Raw genomic sequence first — 20,111 nt, forward strand, 5'->3', positions numbered from 1 at the left:
CTCCCGAGAACATGCGAGCCAAACATAGCGCAGCACGCAGCTTGGGATTTACAATAAATCCGCAAAGTCAGCTAAAAAGCGCTTCCTCTTCTCTCGACAAAAAATGATGCTTACGGTGTCACAGGCAGGTTCCACGCCATTGGCTCATTTGAACATGGCGCGCACGGTAGTTACTGCGGCCGCCGCGAGAGGCCGCCACTCGCCCGTGCGCGAAATCGCATTAAAAGTACGCCACGCGTTCGAAAAAAAGGAAAAGAAAATGTACTCAAGGTCAGGAGGTGCGCGTGACGTACCTTCTTTCCCCGTGCCGTTCCCCCCCCCCCTCCCCCCGCTTAGCTTCCAGCGCTTTCGTCGGGGCGAGAGAAGAGAGAACGGAATTACAGCGTGTGACAAATCTTTGTAACTCCGCTCGTACTGGACGGATTCTAAAGATTTTTACGGCGTTCGATTCGTGAGGCAATAACTTCCTTTAATGAAGTCATTCCATTTGGAAAAGTGTTGTGGGGCCCCTGTAAAAGCCCACCACACGAGACGCACACGTTTTTTCGAGTTGCCACAAATTATGTTCCGCAAGCTTCTGTAAAACCTATGTCCTGAGTTATCCAAGCCAGCATGTGAAAGGCTTAATGCGATATGTTCAAAGTTAATATGCATATATTCCAAAGTCTTCTTGCTTATGTGGTGTGACGCACATCAGTTCTAAAAAAAAATTTTTTTTTTATTTCAGTACACAGCACTACTGCGGCTTCCCGAAAGCATGTCATACCATGAGAAGATGGAGCATGTCAACCAAATCATCGACGTCCTGGACCTATCTAGGTGTCAAGACACAAGTAAGACGGCACGCCCCACCTTCTTAATACACAAAGGGAGAGAAGGAAACTGATTTGACACTTTGAGGCACTCTGGCTACCCTTACAGTGATAATGTAGGCTTGGTCATGCTGATGTTCTAGTTCAGCTTTTGCCGCGGAGTGATGTTCGACAGAGTGATGTTCGACAGAGTGATGTTCGACAGAGTGATGTTCGACAGAGCGATGTGCGACAGAGCGATACTTAATTAGAACATCTTGGGGACCTAGTTGGTGCATTCTAGTAAACAATTGTGAACTGCGTAAAATTAAAAAAAGGACACCACGAAAGAAAACACACAACACAGATAGAGGGCAAATCTGTTTTGTGCGTCTTATCTATCTGTTTTGTCTATTTTCTTTGGTGTTGTCCTTTTCTTAATTTTGCGCAGTTAACAATCGTTTACCAGAGTGATACACAATGGGTTGATACATGACAGACAGGTGCCTGCCTCCGTTATGCATCCCTCTGTCCTTGCATTGCTTCTGTGCTAAAAAGTTTATGTACGTTTACTGTGCCGTGATGGCCGGAGCAGATAACGCTCCAAACTCTCAAGGATATCGCATACTTGCCATGACGGCTCAGTGTCGTGTTATGGTGCTGTGCTGCTGTGAGCTTTGAATCTGCTGTTAGATTCTGTGCTGTCAAGATGACACTTAAGTTGTGGAAGAATGAAGTACACTCAAACTTCGATACAACGAACACGGATATAACGAATTATCAGTTATAACGAAGTAAACGAAAAATATTCCTGCCATTAGATAGTGTTGTGAATGCATGTTTATAAAGAACTTTCGGATATAACGAAGCTATTTTCGTGTCAGATGTGACTTTGTTATAATGAGGTTATAGTGCATACTTCAATTTAGGTGTTGAAATGAGCTCAGTTTTATTTGCATCAGTGTAGCCAGACACCCAAGCAGAAGCTTGCCGAATAGCTGGAGTGGACCGGGCCAGCCTACATAGAGATTAGCAAAGTATTATATGATAAAGTAATGAAGCTTCTTCCTTGGCCTCATTGCTGCAAGTGAATGCTGTCACAAGTAAAATTCAGTTTAAAAAATGTAGGTCTTCTAAAGGGGAAAAAAAAAGACCCAGGGATTCTAGCTACTGGAGTTTGCACTAACACATTTTTAGTCCTTAGGATGAAAAAATTTGTAAACAGGGAGTGTGTGCTCGAGCAGCCACCCCCTGTTTACGGATTTTTTCATCGCAAACTTCCATCTTCCACATCCTGCCCTTTTTTGGATTTTAGTCCTTATGTAGCTTTGGGACATTAGATCCGATAATTCTATCTCATTTGAGGAAATTGCATGTGAAATCGGTCTCTTGGAGAAAATCCGTTTAGTTTATAGCCACTAGTCCGTGGTGACTCATACTAGATTGTGAAATGTGATATGGCTAAACACAACGACTGGCAACTGCACATAACACTTGTAAAAAATTTAGTACTGGGATCTGCAAATAAATGCTGTCATGTTTAATGATCAAATTTCACATCTGGAGTAAAGGTGCTCATTTTTAATTTGATACATGGAAAGAGAGAAAAGGAATATAAGAAAGGAAGGAAGGTTCAATGAGGTTCTGTGAGTAAATTTTCAGTGAGGTTCCAAAACTTTCTCCAAATACATCAGTGCTCATGTCTATTCTGCTTGCATCTTTTTTTTTTCTGCCCAGTTATTGGTGACGTGATGAAGCGAGGCTTGTCCGGCGGCGAGAAGAAGCGTGCAAGCATAGCCTGCGAACTGCTCACAAATCCCACTGTCATGCTCATTGACGTGAGTACTCATCAGTGATGCTTAAATTTTGCTTTCTCTTTTAATTTGGCGAGCCTTTGTTTTCTTCCCCCCCTGCACATCAGTCTACACAGAAGCTTTTAAAAATGACCAATTGAATGTGACTCATGTAAAAAAAAAAGCGGATAGATAGCCAATCTTCAAGGAAGAAACATTACCTTTTGCATTATAATTTGATCTGTTTTCAGTAGATATGCCATGCTGGACTTGGGTGATATTATTTGAGCCGTCAGAAGTATATTCTGCTTTGCTGCATCAGAATTATATTGTCTGTGTTTAAAAGCTACTGTTTGAAAGGTTACAGGTACTATTTTTGTAAACCTTGGTACTTTTCGCATTTCATACCTATAGCCATTTACTAGCATTGTGCAATTAGTAATTGTTCACTGCGTGAAAGACTCGACTGGATGATGACAAGAACTATATAAACTAGTAAACTACTAACTACTAAGCTGGCAGAACTGCTAAACTAGACACTACGTAGAAAAGCGTATAATCTTTCTGATGAACGTCTGATGAACGGTGCATGTTAGAGAACCCCAGTTGGTCAAAACTAATCTGGAGTCCACCCCCACTGCTGCGCACTTCATCATGTCATGTTTTTGGCATGTAAAACCGCAGAATTTAATTTTTTGTACGCACAGTCAAACATTTTTATGAAAAGCAGCTAACGTGCATGCGTCACACTTTCGGTCTCATTCGCGCGTTCCATTTGGAACATTTCTGGAGCCCTTTGTCGTCGTTTCGACCCAGTGTATACACCTCTTGATACTGTTCGGCATTTGTGTTAATCACCCATAGCTAGCACTGTCTTTCCCAATGTGTGCACTCGACAGTATGACCTGGCATTGCACTCTTGCACATACTTGCTTCATTGCATGGCGAGCAGATCAGCTTGACACTTTGCGCTTTCGCTGAAGCACCATCTTTGCATGTTGGTGATGCATTAATCACCTTGAATGCTGCTGCTACAAGGATTTTGGGAATATCTTTGAACTGAGAACGCAAACTTGCTCTTCGATTGTCCCAGGAACCCACCTCAGGTCTGGATTCCAGCACAGCCCATTCACTCATGTCCACCTTGAAGGAGTATGCCCACAGAGAAAACAAGACCCTCGTCATCACCGTGCATCAACCTTCTAGCCAGATATTCTACATGTTCGACAAGCTTCTATTACTCTGCAATGGACAGGTTGGTACTGAAACCTTGCTACTACAGAGAACCCCGCTTATACGTTTTTCACGGGACTGTAAAAAAACAATGTAAGAGCCGAGAGAAACAGGAAAAAATGAGAAACTAGAGTAGTGGCAAAGAAAAACACAATTTTATTTCAAAGCTTTCGCTTGAAGAAATAGTGCAGCATTGCCTGGTGCATTTTCTCACACCTTATTGGTACAAGATTTCTCTCAAGCACCTGCAGTGCCATGTGGTTTTCGGTGTCATCACTGCGTGCAAATCTTTGCAACAAATCCAACACCGGACGGACACATGACGAACACGACAGCCCATAAGAGAGAGAAAGGAAGCGCGAGAAGACCACGAAAAGCATTTCATACAATAAAGACAGTGATGAGTCCACCCCAGCACCCAGTCCATGCAAACAGGATGACTCTGGGCAGCAAAAACTAATCGCAAAGTCCATACTTTTGTTGAATGCATCAAAACCAATTTTAGCACATGAACACGTCATAGGCGTCATGTTTAGAAGTAAAATACAGATTTCAGAGGTCATGTTTCTGGAGGTGGGACTTAAATATGCGTCATAGGTGTCGTCCTCACCGCTTCTGGCAGCCAATTCTGTCGTCAAGCCACCAAGCGGACCTGGCCAAGCCACGTGAATAGTCATAGGGCCGTCTCGGATGGCTGGTTCACAATGTACAATGCGGGAATGGTCCCACAGTTGCGACGTGAGAGTGGGGTTCCCATCATATGGGAGATATGCTGGGCCCACCAAAAGCGAAGTAACCGCTAGGAAAACACAGCACCCGGGAACGTAACTGCAGGGTTCTACTGTACTACTTGTTTTTGTTATTGCCTACTCTACTGCACCCTTGCACCACCCCCCCATTATCCTTTCTGTAACCGACGTCTCGATGCTATGTTTGACTTGCAGACAGCCTACTATGGTGATGTCAACAAAGTAGTCGACTTCTTCAGCAGCATAGGTCTCCAAATTCTGCAGCATTTCAACCCGGCTGATTTCATCCGTAAGTGTCGCCATTTTTTGTCCTCCACTGCCTTATACGTTTGATAGTATTGGTAGTTGATGCTTTGCTGCTAGTGTTTCTAACATTTTGAACAGTTCACTTGACATTTGGCTGAAATATGTTGCAGCTCTCATAAATTCTGTGCCTTTTTGCCGCCCTTCGCTGCTCTTACACTCTAACAACAATAGCGCATTTTGTTTAAGCTGCATATGCAGTCCCATGACAGAAAAAAGACCCACTCAGTTGAAGACATTTAGTCTAATAACCTTGTTTATGGTATATCAAGTCATAGGGCCAGCTTTCTTTAATTGTGTTTCATGTGTCCTAATATATACACGTTTTTATTCTGAGGGTACTGGCCTCTTACCAGATCTCATTTTTGCCAGCTTGACACATTTGTAGCCACTTTTGATCGCTGTTACACATGCATGCTGGAGTCATTGCCTGGCAGTATCACTGTTGGCTCTGTTTAGGGGTGGTGTAGGTGTTCACGGTATAACTGAAATGCTTGACTCTTTCTCTGTGTATAAATTTATTGCTTGAATTCCGCATGGGCAGAATATACTGAACAGTTGAACCGAGATTCCATGGGCCACATATTTTGTCTGAATCATCAACACATTTATTTGTGAAAAGTTTAACGACGCATGCTACAAATTGAGCTACAAGTTGCTTTAAAGGTAAATGTGGCAAGCCCCATTATGTTTGAGCTAACGACTAATACGGGAATGCAAAAAGATATACAACCCTGTTGCATTGAACACGTGGTAAGTTTTCATTGTGGAGTCTTTGTGTGAAATCTACAGTCATGCACACAAGCCTCAACATCAAACTTGGGCATATCTTAGCCCTTCAAGTATTGTTCATAAGCTGTTTTCAGTCAATTTTTTAGCACCTAGAAGCACAGATGATTTAAATTAGCCAAAAACTTTACCTATTGATTGACTCCGATCGACTTCTTCAGTCTTAGGAATTTTAAATGACTTGGCAAATTGTCTGATAATTTAATGAGTTTGTCACCTGGAAGTGAGGGCAAGCATCTTCCTAACTTGGAAGTCGTGTGTGTGTGCTGGTGAAAAAAAAAAAGAGCTTCGATAGCATATATGATGTCAGTACTTATCTATGTCTTGCTCTGTAGCATTGAGTAAGATTTGCTATGTACCTACTTATAGTCAAAACATCCTTTTTCAGTTGAACAAGTGAAGAGGTCACCGGATATCCAAGAAAAAATTATCATGAGTGCGCAAGAACTAAAGTAAGTATCTAGAATGGATGAGTGATGATTCCTATCATGATAAAATTCTCTATTCATATGTTCAATTCATTCACATATGCTATTCGTGTGTGTATGTGCTAAATGTGCTACTGACCTCGAAAGTTTTCGGAGAATGGAATGGCAAAAGGATTTACGCCTTGCCAGCTTACTGCAAACATTCGCTTAATTTGAGGATTCACGCAAGAGGTGAATCCAGGAAAATAACGAACCATATTGCAAATACCCACGTTACAAATCTGTCGTCAGCCCTCGTTTGCTCCTGGGAAATGACAAAGTTGTTCACGTGAAGATGCATCTGAGTCTTGAAAGGAGGACGACACCACCACTACGTCTTGCGAAACCTTATCATCAGCCCGTTGTCAAGTCGTTTTGTTTTTGGTGGAACAGACGACCCACAAATCACCGGGGCTTAATAGTCTTCCTCGTTTTGACACTGATGTGCATTGCAGATGACACTTGCTGTCCAGAAATGAACGGCTTGCTGCCGTTCAAATCAACGACTGGATTCGAGCCCTACCCTGATACTAAGTCACATTTATTCATGCTCTTGCTGGGTCTTGCATGATAACAAGGCTCACTGCTAACCCATTTTTTGAGCTGGCAAGAAATTGGAAGAACGTGCAAAAGAAAGAAAAAATGGAAACTAAACCAAAAAAAAAAAAAAAACGTGCCAGCCCTGTGTGTGCTCCACCATACAGTCGCAATGGTCGATGCAGCTTTGACGGCTTTAAGAACTGAACATTTGCAACCATAATGGCTTCGGGCAGTCATAATAGCATAACGGACTGTATTCGTGCCTCCCACACTTTGACTAACCGCACTTGCTTGCCTTCTATTCAGAGGGATGGGGTTGGTTAGAGGGTTCTTTGCTTTTCAAGAATGGGCCAAAGATGTCTGTAATATCAAAAAAGTGCCTGCACAAAATTTGTCTGCAGTTTGTTTTATTAGAGTGCTGCTGAGTCTGTTACCATGGTATGAGGCTTTAATTTCTTAAACACTCAAGAACTCGCGAATTTTGCCACATTTCAATGCGACGAATTTTAAGTGCACGCCAAATGTAGCATACCATGTCAATAGACACGATACGAGTTGCAATAGGGCATAGCCAGGAGATTATTTCTGGCAAGAGGAGGAGGGCAAGGAAAGTTGGACCCTCCTCCTGCCTAGAAACACCTCTCTGGTTACACCTTCAGGGCTACATTGTGAGTTCACAATGTAGCCCTGACCACGCAAGTGATGGTGACATTGTAATAGGGAACAGTTGGTGGAAAGCTTTCTCTGCATTTTGAGGAAAGTGACTGCAGAGGGCCAAGCTTAATACATATCCCACATCGAATGAGCATAAGTGCAAATAACAGCCGTCACTGTGCACATCCACCCTTTGGTGACTTCAGTGACATTATAGGGCTTGTAGCAACTGCAACATGTCGTCTGATCTGTGCTTCGGCAGTTCGTGTTAAGATTCGGTGACTGCGCTTCTAGTCTTTGTCACATGAAGAGCACCACTCCTCGATGAACCCTAAACGAAGCCACACTTTGTTTGAATTTTTACACTGTATAAGTTCATGTGTTCAAGCAATTAAGGTCTCATACCACAATTGCAAAATTCATAGCTCTATGATTGATCAAAAGAGAAAAAAAGAGGCATAACAAATGTGTTGGTAGTTCCTTAAAGTAAGGAATATGTGTCGTACCTTTGGTACGTCACTCACAATAATGGTGTAGATAGATTCCTCATACCTGTATGTTTTCAGGTCCCTGTATGTTTTCAAAGTCCACTAAAAAATATAACCGTTTCCTACCACATATTTCAGTGCACTGCAGAACAGCAGCTAAACCACCATACAAAGGCAAATTAAATCCCGCCTTTCTTTCTCGGCTTGCTACGAAGACACCTCTGTAGTTCCCACTGAATGTTGCATGACAGACCTTAGTTTACAGATCCAAAATATTAGGAACACTGCATAATAGGCGCACTGCTTTGGGCAGTGCACTTCAATAAGCTTTTGTTCTCAGTCACTCTTGCAATCTCTTCATCACCTAACGAACTCAAAGAGAACGCCTTTGATGTTCATGCCTGTAGACTGATCTCCAAGCGTCTGGCTCTTTCGCAGAAAACGTCCAGACTACCCGAAGCAGCTGCTCGAAAATGCCGAGGTCTACCCAAGTCCAGAGGACGTGGAGAGCCAGTGCAACTACAACGGGGCGGCGGCGAATGTCGTCAATTGCCCGCAGTGTCACAAGCATGTGTGGAAAACCTTCCAGCACAAGTATGCCCATTTGTTGATAATTCGAACCTCAGTGCAACGAAAACGGATGTAACAAAACTAGTGGCCATCACAAAGTAAACTTGAAATGTTTCCCGTTTATATCAGTGTGTAACTGAGCTACGCTTGCAGGTATAAAATATAATCAAAATATTTAGCGTGAGATGCGGCTTCATTGCGACGTGGTTGATTGATGCACCAGAAGCCTTCTAGAGCGTTTCTATTGGAAAACACTAGCTTCATAACTGATCATTTGTAGCTAAATAAAAGAAAAAGCAACGTACACATTGTGATGATCTAGTTAGGTGCTTCTTTGTGACAATCAACCTCATTAGCACAGAATAAACTTTCTCCCTAGATTCTGGACCTGCCAGAGTTGTCAGTGGACTTCACATCTATATATACACCCAAACCTCATTATAATAAAGTTGAAAGGAGAGCTAACCCAACACTGTTCAATCCATTACTTCGTGATACCCACTATTGCCTTTTGCTGCAATATACGAACAGCTAATGCAGTGAAAAACTTTAAACATGCAAAGAAGATGCCATTACAGCCCTGGGTAATGCTATACAGCTACATATGCGACAAAATTTTATTAGATTTATTGGGGGAAGGAGAGGAAAAACATGAGAAGAGATGAGGGAACTGGACTTAAACTTATTTAGCAGTGCCGCTGGCATTTCGCTTTGCAGGCATGCTGAAGAGGACTCGTGTCACAAAGAGCTTCATGGGGACAACCAACAGTACGTCTGGGCCGTGTCGGAAGAGGACAAGCCGGGCGCGGAGAAGTCCAAGCAGGTGGAACTGCGAGTGATGCTCGACCCCGAGAAGAAGATTCCCACAGTGTACAGCAAAATTGGTGCGTTGCGAGTTTCGCGCATGTGCACTTTCTCTCCGACGTGCCTTGCTCGTCTTATGTCTGTGCATGTTTGTGCTGTGCTTTCCTGGTAGTTTTTTCAGTATTAGGCAGTGAGCTGGCCATAAACAATTTGTAATGCTGGAAGAAAAATAGAGTTCCAATATAAGAATTTAGGGAGGGGGTCTGGGGAGTCTTAGCTGACGTGATCCTGACTTTTCCCTTCAGTTGTATAAAGCTGCTGTTAATGGTAGCCTCTTTTTGATGATAGATACAGCAGAAGCTCGTTCATACGTTTTTAAAAAGAAAGTAAGTAAAAGAAAGTAAGTAAGTAAGAAAGAAGCATAATATCTAAATTCACTATAACATCTCGCAGTTTCGCTTGATAGCGATACCGTGAACGTTTGCACCAGGAAATCATATGAAATGGCAATGTATGAATGAGGTACTATTGTGGTAAGGTTATCCATTTAAATTCTATTAATATCTCATGTTTGCGTCGAGTAGCCACTTCAGATGAGTTATTCCTTAAGCTGCAATTACAACACGAGTTGTCTTAAAGGGGCCCTGCAACACCTTTCTTAGTTATATCGGAATAGTCTCATTATTGACATATGACTCATCACGAGTCATATGCCGCAAAAATTTTTCGAATCCGTCAAGTCTAAGTAGTGTTACCAAATTAAATTATAGAGATCACGTTCCGCAGCTTTCTTCCTCCACTCAACGCCGCGAGCGCACGGAAAGCTGCGCGGGGTGTGAAGGGAGGGAGGACGGAGGTGTGAGGAGGCGCAGAAGAGTTACGTCAGCGCCGGTGGCATTTTTTTCATTTTTTTCTCTCTGGCGTCTCGGCGCAACCACGTGGTCTGTAGTGCCACTTCCGGTCGGCTTGCGTGAATGTCGTCTCCATCGCACCGTGTATCGCGCGTGCTTGAAAACTGCGAGTCGGTTTGGTAATGTTGGGTATGCACCTCGAACTGCCGTAGTGTTTTCACACTCTGCCAACCATGGACGCAAACCAGCGTGCGCGTTTGGAACGAATGACAGCTGAGATGGGTTTCGACCCACACTCCGATACACCGCCTCGTTGCACTGCTCGCGCTTGAATCGTATTCAACACGGCAAAGCTGCGTGCACCCTTCTCCCAGTGGCGGTACTTCGATGCAGTTTGCTCTTCGAATGCGGGCGCACAGCGAGTGTGGGCTGACAACAAAGAACTAAAGACTAGAAGAAAGGATCGTGGGGCATCGGGCCGGCGCGGACCCATCCCCCGGCTGTCTGCAGCTACCGTGAAAAATGCGAGTCTGGTTGCTGTGTCGCAGTTTCTTGGGAACGTGAGCCTACGGGGAGGATACGCCGAGGTACGGCTCGATGACATACTGAACAGACAGCGAACGGGACTCTCGCCATACAGCGAACACAGGTATCCTAAACTAGCCGGCGCCAGCATTGTTATCGGAGAAATGCTGCACCGCTGCCTCGGTCGGTCGTGAGAACGTGCCGACGATGCAGTTCCAGCTGACGAGGCAACACTCGAACGGCTGCCACTCTCAACGGCAACCGGCGATGGTCAAGAGCACAGAAATATTCACGATTTCGGCACTGCGCATGGTGAAGAAAACGCAGCCACGCAACTACAAGCAGACGAGCTGCCCGTGAGACCGAAGTGCTAATATTAATGTTTGTTCGGTGTTTTAACGACATATCACAATATAAACATACATATTATCTACTTATTGAACTCGAAATTGACAACGAAGGTAATAATGAGGGTGTTATCGTGATTATAACATCAGCCAATGGTAGAACTGCCGACAATCGTATCATATATTGCGGACTAATACATCATTTGTCGAGAGAAGAGGGAGCGATTTTCAGCTGACTTTGAGAATTTATTGTAAATTCCAGGCCGCTCGCTTCGCTATAATATTTGGCTCGCGTGTTCTCGGGAGCCTCGACTACTGATTGGCAGCGCTTTTTGACCCTGCTCAAAAAGTGTTGCAGGGCCCCTTTAAGAACCAGAATAGAGCTCGGACTTCTACAAATGCAAACAGTGAGACATTAAGTGTGTTGCTATCGGAAAAAGAAAATTCGTGGGTTGAGCTAAATGAAATATTTAGAGCATGTTATGCAGGGTGGTTCACAGTTACCTCACTAAAATAAAGAAGAAAATTTCATGTTATCAGCTGTCTCCCCCCACCCCTCTGTTATGAAACAGCATCCTTCACTTACTTCTGAAAAGCAGTTTTAGGAAAGTTGCTCCTTCACGCTGAAATATTCATTTGTTTTCGTTACTAGCTAAGTGTTTGTGTAGGAGAAGTTGCATCATGTGGGATCTCCATTACTTTTTCTCACTTTGGCAAACAATGCATAGCAAAGACAGCCTGGCTTAAAGCAGACAAGGTAGCGAACACAACAAAAGTCACAGTACAGTAGCGGATATTTGCTGACTGTAAAGAAAACGTCCATACAAACCAGGGGCGTAGCCAAGGGGGGGGTTGGGGGGGTTCAAACCCCCCCCCCGAAATTTTTCAGTTTTGCTTGCGTATATAGGCACGCACACATACAAACGCACGCACGAACATACATAAAGTATGGTTGAACCCCCCCCGAAAAAAATTTCTGGCTACGCCCCTGATACAAACAGGATAAGACAGATTGAATTGCACCATACTCAGTTACAGCCTAAGAAAAAAATGTAGGCTCCACCCATAGAATCATGGTGCACCTGCCATCACCTGTGAAAAAGTCATGCTAGCTGGTTTATGCTCGAACTGTAAGTACCTTTTTTTCTGCTAACGTAGGTACTACACATATTAATAGTTAAAGGTTGTTAATACCTAAAATATAGCATTTGGCGGAGCAGCCATGTTAGAATCCCTGATGAAATGTGCTAGAACATTGAAGTTTCCAACTTAAAACCAGCAACACATGTGTCTGTAGGGGAAAGTCAACTATCTGAAACACTTGTAGAACTGCTTGACGGGACGAAAATGAGTAAGCGCTATTGGACGGAGCATTCATGCAAATTCTCTGTGGGATTGACAGCGATGGCTGTGGGTGGAGATGACATTTTTTTTTCTCAGGTTTTAACAGACTATAACACATAGTCCACATAAAGTTGGGGCTAGATTACTATGTGCGACGTTTCTTACTCTCTGCCTTTTGCACTGCAGCCATCCGTGACGACGAGGACTCGGGTCGCTCATCTTGGTCCGAAGTCGGCAGCTCCGTGTTCAGCAGCCAGGACGACTTGGGTCACGAACAGAAGTGGCCAACATCGTTCTGGACTCAGGTGTCGGTGTTGACGCGACGCAACTTCCTCGAAGCCAAGGGCCGTATGCTGTCCAAGCTCAACTGGGTTCAGACCATCGGCCTTGGCGTTGTGTGCGGGCTCATCTGGTTCCAAGTGGACCGCACCGAAGAAACTATCGCTGACATCAGGGGCTGGGTGAGCGCCTTTTCTAAGGAACAGCTTTGTGCCATTTCGCAGTACATTGTTAAAGTCTAAAGGAGAACTAAAGGATGTTAAAAATGAGAGCGCAGTGTTGGTGTGATTCAGCGTATGACCACCTTGTAACAGTAGCAGCTACACATAAGAAGTTTCAACTAACCAGGTCCAATAGTACTACGGTATTCTGAGACTGCCGCTTTCGGGGAAACTGTTGCTTTGTTTGATGTAAAATGTTATGTCTGACGACTGAAGCGAGTATATTTGCCTGCCTTTCCTCAGTTAGACTATCAGTGTGCACTGAAGCAATATTATGGCAATATCTCCAAAAGTGATTGTCTTGAACTATGGCTCTAGGTTTCGTCTCCCTTACAAAGTCGTAGCAGCCATCTCATAGACGTGTTGCATGTCACAATGCACAGCGCCTGTTTGAAGCTTGTCGTCTGGTGTATTGTTGTTACAAGAGCTCGTATACATAAGTTTTGCGATCAAATCTGGTGTCTGTTACTTACTCGAAAAAAAATTCTTAATCACATTTGAGAGTGTTCAACCTCTCCTGAGACTTGGCATCCAGCTGACACCCTAATGAAGGGATACGTGTACTGCGAACGCACCTTAGAAGTGCATTGCGTGAAAACAACTTAAGGGACGTGTGCAATTTTGTCAATTAAACTTTTTTTATGCTTGTGTAGTTGGTCAACGCAGATTGATATTTAAGTTATATCTCCTAAAGTAATTGATAATTCAGCCTTTCAATTGGTGGTTTACATCTCTGAAACCAATCTTGTCAGCTTAACCTAGAGAAAAGTGCCGCTAAAGCCAGCATGCAATCTTGGAGGGAAAGATTAGTAGCAGCGCTATTCTGGGACTTCTGAAACAGATCCTTATGATTTCATAGGTTACGGTGGGGAAATGTTGAAGCTAGCTTTTATTTGCTCAGTTTGGAATAATAATGTAACTGAATCTGGCACCACCTTTTACCCCTTTTTCTTTGTTTTCGGAGAAAAACACCCGAAATTTGTAAAAGTGCCAAAATATGAGACGTCATGCTGTGTACATTGTCGTAAACTACTAACCTAGTCGGTCATTCAGTCGGGTCGGGTCAGGTCGGTTGGGGCAGGGTCGGGTCTGGTCTGTCAGTAATATTATTTTTATTCTTATTACATTAGTAAGCCTTCGGCTGTACTAATTTTCATACAACCTATTCCTTTTCCATCAGTGCAAATAAAAGCAGTTCTAATGAGTAGTTGTACTGCTTTCTATGCAGTGTCTCTAGCTGTTTTGTTTTTCTTTAACAAGTGTTCATTAATGTCTCCTTGCATTTCTTCCAACCAACAGCACAACATCTTCTCGAATTGGTGTGCAATTAAATGTGTACCTTACCATTACATCTCCCTCATCTCTTAATAATAACATATCAAGAAAGGCGTCTTTACTATTTTAAGTATCTTTCGGAAGTTTTACCACCACAACACTTCAAAGTTTTAAGTGGCAATAAAATTGAGGTTAATATGGCAAAGCTTACACTGCTTCAGGTTATATGCCAAACATGTTTAGCTATACCATGAACAAAAGCTTTTACAGTCAGTTTATTTTATGTGTTCACCACTTGCGTACTTTGCATATTTACTAGAACCTTGTTTGCATATATGTATTAGTTTTGAGAAAAAGATACACGGTAGCAAACACCTTGTCAAAGTTGTAATTGAACTTGGTTCATTGTGAATCTGTTAAACAAAAACACCATGATCCAAGAACAAAACAAGCGAGGTTCTTAGCACAGCCCCCTAAGCGTTGAATCTTGAATCTGCTCATAGCTGTACTACAGTTATGAGGAAGTGATCTTTAGAACATGCATAAATTATTTTAAAAAAGAAAATACAAAATTTTTGTTAGATGTGTCATTCTTGGTAGTACTGTTCATTGAAAATTTTGCAGCGTTAAAAATGCTGCGCTGTAATTAGTCTTTAAAAAGCTGTTATAGGGTTATTGTAGTAGCCATTGTTTTGTTTATTATCACCTTTATTAGTGGTCATCATGCTACACAGAAGAGAACCTAGTACCTCTCTAACAATTTCTTTATTTTGCAGATCTTCTTCAGCACAACATACTGGATGCTGTTTGCATTGTTTGGCGCACTCATATCTTGTAAGAATATTTTTTACCTTCCTCTCCCCTGCTCCCTACCTACCCAACACCAAAGGATTCCATATATGTGGCTGCAACAAAAAAAACCTGCTTTTGTTTTTGTTCAGCTTGCGAAGCCTTTGTTTGTTTACGCTTTTGTTTGTTTCCTATTTGTTTGTTCGTGTGGTTTGCACCCCTCCGAGTTCCTGCATGACCGTTTGCTGCTTGTGCATTTGTGTGTGACGTGAATTGCTAACACGTGAAAAGTTTGCATCATATGCTTACAGGGTAGGCTATATGAAAAGTTTAGTCATTGCTACGTTCAGATCAAATGATTCGAAGGTACGCTACGTATTGCAAAAGGGGGTTACAGTCATGTTCTGTAACTTGACAGAACATGACTAATGTACATTGCTGGAGTGCATTGGCATGTTTGTTATCCATAGTAACCCTTTTAGCATGTAAAAGAACGCAATATGAGAAGGAATAGTACATAGATACAGTGCCAACATTTAACGTTTGGTCCACTTTCTGAAACGGCAAGTGTATATGTAGAAGACATACACTAGCAAATAACACCAGTGCATTTGTACAAGTTCAAACTTTAAAACAGCAATGATCGACGTGTATGTGAACTGAAAGTTAAAGTAAACTATGGGCTGTTTATTGACACTACCGTTACATCTTCCATAATATGCAAAGTTTATTCGGAACCTTTATATGTAGATATAAATCATATTGGTATTTTTCATACTATAATCGAGTACCAATGGTTTCTGAGGTGGTAGCTTCTTTTTGCTCTTACAAGCTCAAAAACAGAATTTTTTTTTTTTTGTGTGATAGGTGTACAAATTTATGCCTTTAGTTCGCAGTCTCAAGCTTGTCTCATGTCCTATGACAAGGCCCGATTTACGTGTGGAATTTTACACATAAATGAGGCCTTTAGCTCTTTACAGCTTTTAGTTTTGCAGTTTTCTCCGACCTCATGCCCCCATAAACTTATACGTACTAGTGCTCAAAGGAGATAGGTTTGGTAGCTCAGAGAGTCTATATACACTTGCATCATGAAAATGACAGGATGAAAGACTGGAATAGTTAGTGGAAAACAAAGAACAACACAAAAGCTGCTGAACTCGTAATCGATCTCATTGAATTGCGAGCTTATAGTTTCGCCCATTGTGTTTCTCGGCTCTGTTTCATCCCTACTCCCCACAGCTTTCTTTGCGAGAACGCCTGGCGACACTTCGTTCGAAAGCTTTAGCAGGGTGGGCAGATCGATACCACAAGAACAGATGTGTGCTAGAAATAACGTAATCAGAAGCAGCAGGGCTGGTGGGGACGCCATGTGGCAATGAAAGGAAACATCACCATGCACCACAAATGCCAACATGTTCGATCTATTGGTGTCTGATCAGTGTCGCAAGCAACTAAAAGAACATTTTTGCACCGATACTGACTGCATACTTGAAAGTGGTTTTCGAAGTACTTGGCTGAATGCACAGAACACATTGTATTTGATGCTACGTACAGCAGCTGAAACCTTGTGCCATGTATTACTAAAACTAGAGTTACTGTATATGCTACCTTTAGGTAGCAGAGTTGCGCATCTGTTTTCCAACGCCGCTAGCAACCATGCATTGCGGAGAAGCTGACGCTCGGGCCAATTTTTGTATTTCTCGACGCCGCCGCTGCAGCTCACTCAATTAACTCTAGTCATCGACAGCCAATGTTTATCGCCGGCCTTCGACACGCCAGACATGTTTATCGGCGACGCGGTAGGCATGTCGCCTGCAAAAATGGAGTGCGACTTCACCGCATAGCTGTGGTTGCTAGCCGGACCTATGCGCTACTCTGCTACCTAAAGGTAGCATATACAGTGACTCTAACTAAAACCAGCCTCAGCTTGGGCTCACCAAGCGAACATCTACAAAATAATGTTAAGGCTAGCAAGCCTTGAGTCGTGATGTCATCCTAAAGCATCTACAGATTGTGCATTTTAACAGAGGAAACAGCCAGTTCAGAGTACACTTTTTTTGTACAGGCATTGTTCTCAGTGTAGTTCTGGCTTTTCTAGAAACGTAGGATATGATCACCTGATGCATGGAGGCATTCTATTATTTAATTTAGGAAGCATCGGATGCAATGCGTGAACTTAAGAGCAAAAGCAACCGCTCCTTTCATACAGAACTGGCAGGCAGAATTTTGCATCTTCAAAATAACAGCAGAGGGAAAACAGTGGACAGTAATGTTAACATTAGCACTGTTTACCTGCTAACTAGTCCAGCCTGATGCTTTGATCCAGAAAATTTCACGAGGGCAAATCTAAAGACTGTTAGTAAAACTTTTGTTGGGACTAGTTGGTACATAGCATTTAAGAAGAGAGCTTCAGTGCAAATGAAGACGGACCACAAAGACTAGAAAGACAAGCACTGGCACTTACTTGTGCTTGTCTTTCTAGTTTTTGTGGACCGTCTTCATTTGTGCTGAAGTTCTCTTCTTAAATGCTAAAGACTGTTAGGCAGGCAGCTGGTGGGGCATGCTCATTCATTCAAGTTTCATTTAGCCGAATGCTGAAAGAATGCTTAGATGCGTAAATGTGCTGGTATCTCTATTTTTCAGGGGCTTCAGTTTGAGGTACGAGTTGTATTATGAGCGGGGATGTCTAAGTATACTGGAAAATGCAATATTTAGGAAACATCTTCTAGGTCACATTTGTTATTCAGCTAAGATGTGACGTTAAACAAGTCTTTGCCTATCAGGTCATCTTAGTTTGCGTTGCCGCTGTGTTCCCCATGATGCCCACAGAAGTTCTTGCCTCGTGCTCTTTTCAGTTCCACCCGAGCGTGAGGTAATCAACAAGGAACGGGCGTCGGGTGCCTACCGCCTGTCGGCCTACTACCTGGCCAAGATGATAGGGGAGCTACCCCTGACACTGACACTGCCGTCTGCATTCCACCTCATTGCCTACCCCATGCTGGGCTTTCACAGTGCACAGACGTTCCTCAGCTTATGGGGTTTCCTCGTCCTAAGCACTGTAGTCTCGCAGGTGAGGCTCACACGAAGCAGCTATCCTCATGCAAACTAAAGAGCAACAGTCGTGTATTGAACATAAGTGAGCTGAAATTTAACTGACATGTGAACTGACAGTTTAACTAACATGGGAACTGAACTTGCACATGAACTGAGAGTTTATTAACTGACAGTTGAACTGACAGTTGAACTGACTGTTTGAACAGACTGAACTGAACAGATGCATCTGCACTGTCTCACAACTATACTTGCGAGGCAGTGTACTCCTGTGTATTTCTTGAAGTTTGTCCTTGTCTTTGTAAGCGCTGCACCAATTAAAAGATGAATGGCATGTGGAGTCGTGCTGGAAGAAAATGGTGCTAAAAAAGACACAGCAACAAGAAGAGAGTGCCACGCTTGTCTACTCTCGTCATCGTCCCGTTCTTTAGTGTCATTTTCTTCGTGTTCATTAACAAGCCATGGTGATTCACACAAAACCGTTGCATTCAGATTTTGCGTTAAACCCTTCCATGTCATAGATGAGCTGGACTTGTACATGCGTTTCCTGTAAAAACAGCCGAATACGAGCTTGGCTCATCGACGAGGCTTTGCCTTTTCAGGCACCACCATGGACGAGCCAGTTTCGTCTTGGTGCTTTCCACACTCTGTTAGACAGCAGCATGTACACAGCGTGTTGGGCAGCACAAGCAGGAGGGAGTTAATTTGTGATGGAGGAATTGAAACATGTTGGCGAGGGGTTGACATAAAGAAAAAATTGGCTATTTGTGATCATAATTTGAGATTACAGTGTAACACAAAAGTGGTTTGCAATGTGTGTATTTCATTTGATGTCGTGTTTGGCTGCAGTGCTCGGTTACCAATTTTATGAATAAATTGCGACTACACATTCTCTTTGGTGATGTGCAATTGAAAAAGTGCACCTCGTCTGGTTCAAGGAAATGCATCGTGGTCACTGCATAGAGTCGAACATTTTAGTGTGCTGTGTTTGGTGTCAGTGTAAAACGGCACGATCATCAACTTTCTTTTTTATTTTCCTTGTAGAAAACATGCACTTCTCAGTCCCTTGTGGCCGTGGGCACTTAACTATCAATGTCACATTGCCGCATGCATTCTCACTTCCTTGCCGTTCCCATCGAGCACACTAGATTGTTCATGCTACGTTCTCTACTGCAGTGATTAATAAGTCTTGCCAATACATTGCACTCGTACGGATTTTCTGCAAGGTCCTTTGTGCGTTGAGTAACTTTAAAAGAGAAATATACATGCTAGCCCACCGAGGTCTACAGCTTTTCAGAAGGAGGAGGAGGAGGAGAAAACAAGGACAGAAGGTTGACTAGAAAAACGCTTGGTTAGCTATACCCTGCAATGAGGGAATGAGAAAGGACAATAGACCCTTTTCATAATTGTAAAGCTAGCTTTCCTGCCATGCAGTTTGCCCAACTAATGGCGGCTAGTCACTTACTGCGAACAGCGTGTTCACGCGCATTTTGCTTACGCTATGACGTGGAAAATGTAGACTCGGCTCTCTTGACATAAATACGCATAATAGACAAGCCTCAGCACGTGCGACTAGGACCTCGTCTCCACTCTAAGGAAGAGAGATGCCGCCATTAGTTGTTCAAATATGTAGCGCAGAGAAGCGCACTTGCGGATTATGAAAAGGGTCTATAGAGAGAGAGGGTCCAGAAAGACACCTATCTAGTCTCATGGGAGCCCTGATCAATACACTAAAACTGCACGGGCCATATTTTAGAAAATATTGGCCGCCATTTCACCCTGCGAACGTGAATGTTCGGCAAAGCTGTATCAAACACCATACATGCTGGTGGGGGGATATGTTTTATTATTCCTTTAGAGTAATGGTGGTGATAATCGCTTTCTGGTCGCTGTGGTAGACCGTGATTGGTTGCGCGACCATTTTCAGCACTACAAATTTGTTCCTTTCGTCAAGCATTGTGTTCATGCTGTTCTTCTGTCTTTAATTTTCATGGTCTACCCATGGCAGTCCTCAATCAGTTGCTTGACGGGTCTGCCTTTTATATATGAAAGTGGGAAACGCGCAGGGAGAAGGAAGGGCCATTTGACGTCATTCAAAGCCCTCGTGTGAAGTGCAAAGCAACTGCAACCTAATCTTTACCGGGAACACGTGGGAGGGTGTTCCCATTGTTCACAGGTGCCTTATCCATCCATCCATCATGTGGTTTTGATGCTTGTTTTGTGGTTTTCTTTATTGAAACGAATACTG

General features: G+C 43.1%; 1 protein-coding gene across 4 annotated transcripts in view; it reads left to right on the plus strand.

Moving 5' to 3' along the window:
* The window catches only part of LOC119389809 (uncharacterized), a 202,469-nt gene that overhangs the window by 169,953 nt on the left and 12,405 nt on the right, over window positions 1-20,111 (plus strand). For all 4 annotated transcript variants that reach the window (XM_037657200.2, XM_037657203.2, XM_037657201.2 and 1 more), the window contains exons 4-13: window positions 728-833; window positions 2,529-2,629; window positions 3,678-3,839; window positions 4,762-4,855; window positions 6,047-6,110; window positions 8,246-8,401; window positions 9,095-9,261; window positions 12,435-12,709; window positions 14,800-14,857; window positions 17,668-17,882. In XM_037657200.2, coding sequence (XP_037513128.1) covers window positions 728-833; window positions 2,529-2,629; window positions 3,678-3,839; window positions 4,762-4,855; window positions 6,047-6,110; window positions 8,246-8,401; window positions 9,095-9,261; window positions 12,435-12,709; window positions 14,800-14,857; window positions 17,668-17,882 — 1,398 coding nt within the window. The remainder of the gene's footprint in view (window positions 1-727; window positions 834-2,528; window positions 2,630-3,677; window positions 3,840-4,761; window positions 4,856-6,046; window positions 6,111-8,245; window positions 8,402-9,094; window positions 9,262-12,434; window positions 12,710-14,799; window positions 14,858-17,667; window positions 17,883-20,111) is intronic.

Source organism: Rhipicephalus sanguineus, chromosome 4 (assembly GCF_013339695.2).
Source record: "Rhipicephalus sanguineus isolate Rsan-2018 chromosome 4, BIME_Rsan_1.4, whole genome shotgun sequence".
Lineage (NCBI taxonomy): Eukaryota > Metazoa > Arthropoda > Arachnida > Ixodida > Ixodidae > Rhipicephalus > Rhipicephalus sanguineus.